Genomic DNA, 12,444 nt, shown 5'->3' with positions numbered 1-12,444 from the left:
CAGGACGTGATTGAGCCATGCGAACGAGATAATCTTGAAAATTAAGAAGTTAAACGAGGCAAAGCCCGCGGGTTACAGCTAGTATAATATAAAAATAAAATGTTTGTTTAAGCCTGCCTATACTAGAAAAAGAACAGCTGTAATGAACTTATTAGAATAACATTATAACAATTAAAATTGTGTAAAAAAACTATTAGTAAAATGTGTTTAAGAATCTTGTGTTAGTTTTGTGAATAATAATTTTGTTTGATTGTAAAAAGTGAGTATTTATTTAAATATAAAAAGTAAGAAAACTTTTCAACGTGTTGCTTTCCTAAGTTGGTGTGTGCCTAAGGTGGTCTTTACCTATTGTGGCGCTTACAGTCAAACACACCTAAGAAGGCTCTTCGCAGAGGGGTTGAAAATGCTGTACTATCCTCGAAGTAAACTTTAAGCCTTCCTTATACTCGACCATCACTCAACCGGCACTAATCGACTTAGTGGGGCAAAGCGCACAGGGTTTTGTTTCCCTTTACTTGGAAGCGTATAATCACGTGTCAGTGATATATTTATTATTTCTAGCCTAATGACTATAATGTGTATTGTATATTTTAAATCCAACGGACATATTCATTTATCCTAATGCAAAACACGAAAGTACAGCTTAATTTGAAAAACTTTAATTATAATAAATATACAAGCTATAAACAAAGTATAAATAAAATAACAAAATATAACGGCAATCTAAGACAATCTATCACACCTTGATCTCCATTCATCTTCTCCAAACGCAGCAAACCTTTCTTCGCACTAATTCTTCACATCTGTAAATTTAAATGAAACGTTTCGGCAACCTATATAACTCTTAACATCGGCCCAAATCATCTCTATGGGGTTGAGATCTGGGTGATATGGGTGAGTCTCAGAACAGTGTGTCGTTTTTTGTTGAGGATGTTATCTAATTTGAACTGCTGAATTTTGTTTTGTTGAATAAGTTTATAAGGCTGTGGTTTTAATAAATTTCTGTCGAAAGGAATATTTTTTCGGTCAGCCATGCTATTATTTCATTTTGCAGGTTATTTGAGGTTGGGGCTTTATTAACTTGCGTGTTGTGATAACCAGCATTAACCAGAAAAGGTTTGGATGTAACTGATTAGTTACCCACTGCATGTAGTTCGTTGAATTCATGTTGTCATGGTTATCACCGGACTTTCAGTTGGCTTTCCACATTGCTAGTGCATTAGGAACAAACCCTTACTTGCTGCCAGCATGCACGATGATTAATATCAATCTCCTTTGCTGATCGGTATATGGATACAATCTTTTGTACTCCATACTCCATACTACAAATAGCATTCAATTTCCCTGAATGCTTAAAAGTGACAAAAGTTACACCCATCTTCAAAAAAGGGGATGTAAACAAACCTGAAAACTACAGGCCAATTGCAATCGTTCCTATTATAAGCAAGGTTATAGAACACTATTGTAAACCAGCTCAATAATTATTTTGTAAGTAATAGTTTGTTTTATCCTTTTCAGTTTGGCTTTAGGCCTAAACACTCGACAATAGATGCTGTTGAAAAAGTAGTTGAATATGTTTTAAATGGCTTTGAACAAAAACTCACTGTAGGGTCATTGCTAATTGATTTAAGTAGAGCTTTTGACTCTGTATCACACAAAATCTTATGTGACAAGCTAAAATCTAATGGAGTAGTTGATAAGGAATTGAGGTTAATTCAAACATATCTCCAAAGTAGAAAACAGATGGTTAGCTATAATAATATGAATTCCGAATACCTAGATGTTACAGTAGGGGTACCACAAGGCTCTGTCCTTGGTCCTTTTTTGTTTTTAGTTTTTGTTAACGATTTTAGCTCTAATGTCTCTACTTTTTCTGTGTTTTACGCTGATGACACCACCCTGGTACAATCTGATATAGATTTGGTGGGTGTTCAGAACAAACTTGACATAGCCTTGATGGAGTCAAAATCATGGTTCTCTGCAAATATGTTGGCCGTGAATGAAGGTAAAACAGAGCGCTTAATTTTTACACTATAGAACCATTGTGATTTAGATTTAGATATTGACTTGTTCAAGCCTGTAAAACTGCTAGGTATTACTCTGGACAGTAACTCTGTTGGGACGAACATGTACACAACTTGTGCAAAAAACTTGCTCGTGTTACCTGTCTTTTAAGAAAACTTAAACCTTGTGTTAATTCTGATGTTCTTTTTATGGTTTATTTTGGTTTGTTTCATACCCATCTTATTTATGGTATAAGACTATGGGGCAATTCACCATCAGCAAAAAAAGTGTTTGTTTGGAAAAAAAAGCAATTAGGGTTATCTGTGGCCTAAATGAAAATTATTCATGCAGAACAGTCTTTCCTGAACTTAGCATATTTACTCAACCTAGTCTGTTTATTTACTATAATCTTATCTTTGTTAAAAACAACACTCATATCTTTCAAAAAACCTCTACTATTCATTCTCACAACACCAGACAAAAAGATGACATTGTTAGACCTAGTATTAGACTTGATAAGTATTATAAGAGCCATAGTTAACATCAAATTTTAATTTATAATAAACTGCCAACCAATGTTAAAATGTTACCACCTAAGAAACTTACCAATGTTATTAGCAAGTGGCTTAAAGTCAATGCATTTTATACCACTGAAGAGTACCTGAGCTGTGACCCTCAAGTCATTATCTATTGATTTGTGTTAATACTTTGACGACACCTATTGTATACTGCATATTTAATGGTGAATAAATTCTTGATTCTTGATTCTTTGATCCATCTGACCACCCTTTTCTTGATAACTGGGATGACAATATATACGATTCATCCCTATAAACAATTGGGCGCCTCTCAGATCTGTATTGTTTTGTTAACTGCAAGTATATGACCCGTTTTTCTCGTATGTCCGAGTGCTCTATCAGAAGTCTACGATTGTTTTGGGCTCTTTTCCAACGGAATCCTAATGTTTTTAAAATCCTTCTAAGGCTCTCTCCAGATCCATTGAAATTGATTATTTCTTTGAGGACGCTAAAGGAACAACTTAACTGTTGGTAAACGCTTTTCAGTCATGTAGATTGTAGAACTCATAAACTGTTCTCCTGACTACACTCAAATCAAAATAATCAATTTCAGTTATAGGTTTTGCCCGTTTTCTCTTTTTTGTCGGTGTTGTAAACGATTTTTCTTCATCCTCAACTGCTTTTAAAAAGTCCAGTTCTTTGTTGATGCGTAATATCGTTCTCAACAAAACTCCATTCGCTGCCGCAGTCCGCCCATGTGCCTTTGGTTATAGGTATTGTCACATCTTTCAAAACACTCTCTTCTTTCATAAACTTGTACACGTTATTCACTATTTCCCTTCCTTGACTCCCTAGCACTTTTCCAGTACTACCCACTTTATTCTTAAACATCTTAAACAGTAATACATATCACAGATCACTCTAAGTCGACTAACCCAGAAGACTATCTGATAGCAACTGTTCTATTTCTTATTTAGATAAAAATTAAAAGATCAAAAGAAACTAAACTGTTTTTAATCAAGACTCAAATACAAGACAATATTATTAAAGAAAGTAAATAAAAACATATAGTTAAATAATAAACATCTTTCCCTTAGAGTTTTTTTTCTTCAAAGTTTATTCAGGAAATCGTTTGGTTGGTCTCATAATTCTGCCTCTTGATGATTTTTTAATTGCAGCTTCTTGATTGGGAATTGTTGATCGTGAAAAAGATTTACTGTAATCTTGGGGTGTTCTAGATGGAGTAGTAGTTGCTTTTTCAGTAGTATTTGATAGGGACGAGTTGGTTTGAGTAACAGTAGTAAATGGAAGAGTATCTGGCATTGTATCTTTGATGGATAAAGGAATAGGATTGCTCTGTTTGCTTGTATTACCTTTGTAAGGCAAAAGGTGGTGTCGATTCCTTCTCAACGTAGTTTTTCCTGTCTTAACCCAGTATGACCTTGGTTCTTGTCCTAAGCTGATAATAATACCCTCTCTTTTTAAGTCTTGGATCCATACTTTTTGACCTACATGCAGCGATGGAAGTTCTCTTGTAGCATAGCATCTATCGTAGTTTCTCTTGTAAGATGCTCTGTATTATTTAGTGTATTATTTAGCTCTTGGTTTAATAGTGAGGCAAAAGGTGGTGTCGATTCCTTCTCAACGTAGTTTTTCCTGTCTTAACCCAGTATGACCTTGGTTCTTGTCCTAAGCTGATAATAATCCCCTCTCTTTTTAAGTCTTGGATCCATACTTTTTGACCTACATGCAGCGATGGAAGTTCTCTTGTAGCATAGCGTCTATCGTAGTTTCTCTTGTAAGATGCTCTGTAAGTATCTTCTTTTTCCTTTAATTGAGAGAGATCGGGTTTGATTTCAAGTTGTTTAGGTAAAACAGGCAGGTTATCTCGTAATGATCTATTGTATATTAGTTGAGCCGTACTGTATCCATTTGTGGATAGGGGTGAATTGCGATAAGTCAGGAGAGCTAAATATGGAACTTCTTTGTTTTTCTTCAGTACACTTTTTGCTATTTTGACTGCAGCTTCAGCTGTACCGTTACTTTGGTGGTAGCTTGGGCTGCTCGTCACAAGTTTAAAGTTATAGCTTTGAGCGAACTTTTTGAATTCAGTGTTTTCAAGACCAGTGTATCTGGTAGCAAACTGTGTGCCACAATCTGACCGCAGCTCAATTGGGATACCATGACGGCAAAAAACAGATTTGCATTTCTCGATTATTTTCAGCAGTTGACAGGTTTTTTAATGTAGCTATTTCAAAATAACGGGAAAAACAGTCAGTGATTACTACGAACCATGTTCCTTCGAGTTTGAAGAGATCAATCGCTGCCTTTTCCCAAGGACGAGTTGGAAGCTCACTTGGTAAAAGGGGTTCATGATGTTGCGTTCTATGTTCTGTACATTTTGGACAATCAGTAACATATTTCTCAATATCAAGTGACATTCCCGGCCACCACATACTATTGCTGGCCCTAAGTCGACATTTAGTAATTCCTAGGTGACCTGTGTGTATTCTTGTCAACATTTCTTGTCTAAGAGTTTCCGGGATTATGAGACGTTCTCCTCTAAGCAACAGTCCGTCACAAAAAGATATTTCATCCCGAACAGTGAAGTATGGCTTAAGATTATCGGGAATCTTAGTTTCATCAGGCCATTCAGTTGAGCAGTAAGATTTAATTAACCTGAGTTCTGAACTAGCCCGCTGTGCCGAGGAAATTCTACCAAGAACCATGTCAGTTACATAGGCAATGTTTCTTGTTACTGTGTGGATGGTCAGTTCAACTTCCTCATCTAAATCATAACTCTCATTAGTTGCTACAGGGATTCTTGAGAGACAATCAGCAGTTGCTAAATGTTTGCCAGGAGTATATGTCACATTGTAGGGATATCTCATCATTCGAAGTCTGAGCCTTTGAAGACGGGGTGTCATATCATTGATCTCTTTAGTAGTCAAAATACTTACCAAAGGTTTGTGGTCTGTTTCCAACGTGATGTGCTTGCCCATAATATAGTCTTTAAACCTGTCACAGCTCCATGTTAGAGATAGAGCTTCTCGTTCAATGTTAGAGTAGTTTCGTTCGTTTTCGCTCAGAGTACGTGAAATATAAGAAATCGGTTTCCAATTTCCATCTGTTTGTTGTTGTAAAAGTACTCCACCCAAGCCTTGTGTAGAAGAGTCAGCAGAAATCATAGTTGGTTTATCCTTGTCATAAAATGCTAGTTGAGGTGGAGATGCCAATAATTCTTTCAGTTCATTGAATGGTTTCTGTTGTTCAAACCCCCAACACCATTCGTTTTTTCTACTTAGAAGGTCGGTAATGGGTTTTAGTAATCTACTTTTGTTAGGTATGTATTTGCCAATAAAGTTAACCATGCCAAGTAACCTTTGTACACCCAAAATATCTGTTGGAGGTGCCATTTTTCTTATAGCTTCGACTTTGGTCTCATCGACTTTGATTCCTGTTTCGGATAGATGGTGACCTAAGTAGGTTAAGGAGGTTTGAGAGAACAAACATTTGTCTCTGTTTAAGGTGAAGCCTGCACGTTCAAGTTTGGTAAGTACTTCTTCTAAGAAATAGTCATGTTCTTGTTGAGTTTTCCACCAAACAATTATATCGTCCATGTGCGCAAGTGCATTCATTTGACCTTTTAAGGGTTCGATTCACGCATTCCTGGAATACTTCTGGTGCAGATGTTATTCCAAAGGGTAGTTTCAGAAATTTAAAGCGTCCAAACGGTGTTAGAAACGTTGTCAAATCTTGGGATTCTTCGTCCAATGTGATCTGCCAGAATCCATTATTAGCATCCAATTTAGAGTACCATTTTGCTTCTGAGATTTGGGCAAGTGTTATGTCGATGGGTTGAATAGGATAGTATCTTCGTTTGACGCATCTGTTTAATTTAGTAAGATCCACACAGATGCGAACTTTGTTAGAGTCCTTCTTTGGTACAACAACCATTGGAGAGCACCAGTCTGTGGCATGGTGTACCTCAGCAATCACCCCCATTGACACCATTCTTTCAAGCTCTTCTTTAGTAGATTCCCAAAGAGGAAGAAGAATCCGACGAGGTGTGTTGATTGCAAATGGATTGGCGTTTTTTTTTCAGTTCTACTTTGTATTTGACATCAATAGAACCTAAGCCTTCAAACAATTTAGGGTGTCTGTTATACCAGTCATTACAGGATGGCTGTATTTCATTGATTCGAGCAAGTAACTGCAAATTTTTTATTGCAGGTTTACCTAGAAGGGGTTGGGAAGTGCCCTTAGAAACATATATAGTCTCATAACATGTTTTGTGATTATGTGATAGTTTGACTGTAGCAGTTCCCAAAATTGACAAAGCTTGACCATTAGCGCCACTAAATGTTTTGGATGTGGGATTCAGTTTGATTTTCTTGTTCAATTTAATGTCGGAAGGCAAAATCGTTACGTCTGCGCCTGTATCAATTTTGAAAAGAGCATCATCACTGTCGTTCATATTTAACACTACAGACCAAGGATCATCACGTATGGTTTTGTCAACAGAGCCAATTTGAGGGTCTATGTACTGAGAGCAAACATTTTTGGTGGGGTTTTCAAGGGGAGAATCATCATATTCAATTTGACTGACTTTGTTTGATTTGCAAACATTTGGGAAATGACCGACTTTTTTTACAAAACCCACATTTGTATTGTTTAGCTGGACAGTTGAATCTTTTGTGTAAAACTGTCGAGCCACACCAAAAACATCTCTTTTCGACATTGGACAGGCTTTTATTGACATTAATTGGCTTAAAGTATTGATTATTGTTTGATTTATCAGGAGAAATGTTTGATTTACTTAAATGTTGAGTGTTAGCGAATTTCCCTATAGGGAAGTAGCTATTACCGTAGGTCTCATGGTAAGACTTAGGCCCGGGACCGATTTACTTTTTCATTTTGATGTCCCCAGAGGCCAAAAACACCATTCGTTCAAATTTTTATATATGTATATATATATATATAGATATATATATAGATTTATATATATATATGTGTCCGTGAACACGATAACTTGAATAATTTTTATCCGATTTCGATGAAATTTGGTTTGAAGGTGTAAGGCGGGATAAACTTGAATGAGTTCGCGATCCAGCATGATCAGACCATGGGAACAGGGTTTTATGGGGGGTTTTATGGGGTAAAAATTGGTTTTTCTCACTTTTGACTCTCAAAACACAAAATTTCCCAATTTTTCTCTAAACTTTCTTAAAGAGCTTAAAAAAACAAACAATTCAGTATATCAAAGTGTTTTTGTACGGTTATTGGTTACGGAGAAAACTAAAAAAATGGTAAATTTAAAATTCCCATGTTATTCTTATGGAGAATATTGTAAAATGTTGTAGTTTGCTTGTTTATGGATATATTTTGATCAAACTTGGCAAATTTATTTATTTAATAGTAAGCTATCAATATTTTACTAAAAACACACTTTATTAGTTTCCTTGTAGCAGCAAACCTAGGTACTCGTTAAACCTAATGTTATTTAAATAGATCAATTGAAAATCAATTCAGCCAAATGGAAATTCGCTTAGACGGCAGGTTTGCTGCGGCGGGGGTATTTTTGTTTATTATTGCTATGTCAGCCAAGTTTAGTGTTTGTTTCTGTCTTGTTAGTTCTTCAGATCTACGGATAGTGTTAATAGCTGTGTTAAGTTTTAATTCGGGTTCAAGTTGAAGACGATCACTTAGTGATTCGTCCTGCATACCAATAATCAAAACCATCTCCTCTTCAATCTGATCCCAATCACAGTTTTTTGCATGATTGTGAAGGTCTGTGATAAAGTTCTCAATCGGCATGGAACCCTGTTTAAGTTTTAGAAACCTAGCCCGTTCAAAAATTAGGTTTTTTTTTAAGGAAATGGTCGTCAAACTTCTTTAGAACAACTTTGTAATTAGATTTGTCATTGTCATTTAACCTGAATGAGTTAAGTATATCCTCTCCCTTTTCCCCCATACAGTATATAAGCATGTCAATCTGATGCTTACCAGAATGTAGAGCTTAATTGCTAAGGGAATAATACCTCTCAAAGCGAGTCTTCCATGTCTTCCAGTCGTGAGGATTGAAGGAAAAGGCTTCAGGTAGCAACAGCTACTAACTGTCAGGGGTGTGATAAGGGCAGGTAGGTGGGAAAACCAATGTTTTTGGGACAGCATTATTTCCCCCCATAACTGACCCCTTCCTATATCGCCCCGTACCGGGCAAAAGTTCCTTCTTAGGTGTGTTTGACTGGTACTAAGCCTTAGGTACTTGTGTAGGTAGTTGTGTTTGTTTACCTATGCTGTCGCTTGCCTAAGATGGTCTTTTTCTAGGGTGGTGTTTACCTAAGGTGGTGTTTACCAAGGGTGGTGTTTACCTAAGCTGGTCTTTACTTAAGTTGGTGTTTACCTAAATCGGTGTTTACCTAGGGTGGTGTTTACCTAAGGTGTGGTGTTTACATAAATTGGTGTTTACATAAATTGATTTTTACCTAGGGTGGTGTTTACCAAAGGTGACGTTTACCGAAGTTGGTGTTTACCTATGGTGGTGTTTACTTAAGGTGGTTTTTGCCTAAGGTGGTGTTTAGTGTTTACCTAAAGAGGTGCTTACCTAAGGTGGTGCGGCCAGGAACAGCATTGGCATCCAGCCAGAATGTCACCCAGGAAACAACTACCAGTAGGATGCTCGGAACGTAGTAGTCCATCAGATAATGTCCTACCTCTCTCTTTAGAGCAAAATTGACTACCAGAGTGCTGTAGTTACCAGCTGAAAACAAAGAAAAGATATTCTCTGTTGACGAGGTACATTACTAAATAAATTACACCACATTGGTGAGGATATCATTTGTTACTTGTTTAGTGGTTATAGCTATGGGTTTCAGGTACCGGTATCACAGACTAACCGACACAAGTATAGGCTTCTCATCCCATTGTAAATTTTGAAGCTCGTTTTTCGTGCCGAGTTCATGTTGGTGAGCCTGATCGCTAGTGTCGACAAAATTTTTTTCCTATTATTTTAGGGTTAATTTCATGATTTGTGCTTTACAGTTTTGTTAGGGGACAAGTTATTGTTTACGATTAGATTTTTTTATTTGGTTAAACAAGGTTTTACATTACTGAAATAACAATAAACAAATAGTAAACAAAACAGACCTCTACCATGCACTGGACGGAACTAACAATAAAATTGTCTTCAGCTGACCCATAAGGATGAGAAATCTACTATGGGAGTATGTTTGATCTATACCGGTATATTCAGAAAATAAAGTTAGGTGAGAGTTGATGAGAGGTTTAAATCACTTTTCCTTAGACCTTTACATAAATATACTAGTTTTCATTAAATAAGTTAACTTAAGCAATCAATATTCTAGGACATCTTTCCATCTAACAAGAAAATATTTTGTGGTTCTTGATTTATTTTTCAAAACATACACCAAAACAACCACTGATACGTTATGTTTTAGAAGTGCTGATCAACATGTTTAAGTTTAATGCCAATTTGATGAAACCGGAATCCTATGGTTTTAGTTTTAGCCTTAAATAATAAAGCTTTAACAATACTGAACACCTGCATTAGTAAGTAGGAAAAACAGTTAACCCATTTAGGCCCAAATTATTTTTTTCCAAAAAATTTGTATTTTTTTTATTTTTTTAATAGTTAATAGTATAAAACTAACATGTGAGGTGTTTATGTCGGGTAGGGCACCTATCGTAAACTTACCTCCGATTTGCTCGGACAGCTCGAGTAGTCCAGGGTCTCGCTAACAGTCTTCGTCACTCGCTCACTGCTCCTCGGTCCTCGTGGATTTACTGTTGCGTCGATCTACTAGTACACAAGTACACACTGTGTACATCGGCACGTCGACGCACCGAACACGAATTACTATCAATGAATACACCAACTATAGTTACCACTATAACTTGGTATCAGCACAGCGACGCACTGACAAACCAAGTCGCGGCTAACTACTAGGGTCCGATAGATAAATAGGCGAAGATTAGGAAATAAAATAAACACCCAGCTCCTAGGCTTAACGAAAGGTCTCACTTCTCAAAATAAAACTAAAAATAATCTTCTCGGAATTAAAAGAAAACGACGCTAACTCGCGATAAGTAAATAATGAAATAAAATAAAACGTAGAAGGCGCCTATGCCAATTCTTCTTGGCTTTAAGGAAAATAAATAAATAACTCTTGATTAAGATAAAACAAAACCACTTTGGATAACTAAAAGTAGGCGTAGGTGACTGCGACACTACACTCGCAGCGTCGGTCGTTAAATTACGATTTTCCTATAACCTACGATAAACGGCCTAGAATAGCCTAATATCGTAATTTCCCTCACTAAAGGGGATACGAGTAGAGGTATAACGTATACGCTAGTTATAAACGGTGTACTTACTTATATACTTATGTTTCGCACGCCTTCGTCCGGATACTTTGTTCGCTCGCACAGCCTAAGGAAGGTTGGTGTGCGCGAACCTAACGCTCGCCGCCGACTGTCTGCTCGAAGGGTGTTTGGCGAACAAGCGCTCGCCGTCGACTGTCCCAAGAAATGACCACTGTCCGCTGGTCTCGGCTTCTCCCCACCACGTCTACGTCAGCGCCCCGAAGTCGCGGCGGCCAAGGCACGAACTAGGCGACTTGACTTGCAGTGGACATGTTGGGCATTGTTGTCGAGCGCGCTCAAGCCTTCGCGGCCTTTATATAATTAAAACTAACCCCCCCCAATAAAATGTGACCATTACAAACATCTTAAACAAAATTTTGAGTTTTTAATTTTTTTTATATAAAATAATTAGTGTTCCCAAATGGGAACAGTGGGAGCAAACGGGGTGCTGTTTTTTATATATATAAGGATCTTTAGTAAGCATTATAGGATTATTTATAAAATCATTTTACAAGGCAAGATAACATTTTATTTACATACATATGAGGAAATACGAGTGATACATACATATTGATACTTAGCCTACTTAGGCTCACAGTGAAAGGTCTCAAAACAATGCTGGTGCAAAGCGACATTACATTTCTTACATTTCAGCCTAGCGTTTTTCTTACACAGTGCACAGCGAGATTGTTTCGCATTGCTGGCTATGAAATGACCAATTCTGTCGAACCGCGTTTCATCCATTACACGTGACTCAACTGGATTTACAAGCCTAGGAGGTCTTCCCAGGGTCAAGCGTTGGCTGTATATTCTGAAGGTATGATTTGCAAATCACTCTAGTAAAGCCTAGGAGGTCAAGCTGCTCACTCTTGTTTTGAACAGCATATCTGTGAAGCTGCCAGGCATTGTTCACTGACACATTCAATGGAAAACATAGCAGTTGCCAGTACCACTTCTTCCCTCTTATGTTGATTCTTAGTTTTGCTACGTTCTCATCTAGGCGATCAACCCCTCCCATGTAGGCATTATATAAAACAAAACATGCTGGCTGATCAACATTTATGTAGGCTTTACTTGATTGGCTAAACCTCTTTGCTTTTCCGATTGGTGAAGATCCAGCTTGCGTTGATGCTATGGTTACTACATTATTGTTGTTGTATTGGATGAGTGTGATATCAGTCTCTTCATTGGTTACCTGCACATGACTTCCACGCGGAAGCTTCTTCATTTCTTTTTTTGAAGGCAATGGAGCACCTAGTGATCTATTTATTCGAAGTGTTCCAGTCCCATGGGTTCTATTTTCTTTCAGTTTTTTCAGTAATGGGATGCTCGTAAAAAAGTTATCAAAAAATATGCTTACTTCTTTATTAGGTAGCTTTTCCACAAGATCCATAACAACAGACCCACCAAGTCCTAGATCTGGTCGTGTGTTTCCAGATTTTTTGCCTTGATATGGGATTGCCTGTATCAGATAACCCAATCGTGTGCACAAACACCAAACTTTGAATCCAAATCTTATGGGTTTACCGTGCATGTG

The 12,444-nt window shown here is 37.2% G+C and overlaps 1 protein-coding gene across 1 annotated transcript in view; it reads right to left on the bottom strand.

Annotated features, from left to right (window-relative positions):
- The window catches only part of LOC128982097 (pH-sensitive chloride channel 2), a 96,818-nt gene that overhangs the window by 42,869 nt on the left and 41,505 nt on the right, over positions 1-12,444 (bottom strand). The window contains exon 6 of the mRNA XM_054401147.1: positions 9,130-9,285. Coding sequence (XP_054257122.1) covers positions 9,130-9,285 — 156 coding nt within the window. The remainder of the gene's footprint in view (positions 1-9,129; positions 9,286-12,444) is intronic.

Source organism: Macrosteles quadrilineatus, unplaced genomic scaffold (assembly GCF_028750875.1).
Source record: "Macrosteles quadrilineatus isolate MER2022 unplaced genomic scaffold, UCM_ALF_1.0 Scaffold_1__1_contigs__length_201487025, whole genome shotgun sequence".
Classification (NCBI taxonomy): Eukaryota; Metazoa; Arthropoda; class Insecta; order Hemiptera; family Cicadellidae; genus Macrosteles; species Macrosteles quadrilineatus.
The sequence above is the reverse complement of the archived record's forward strand: the minus strand, read 5'-3'. Positions and strand labels throughout refer to the sequence as shown.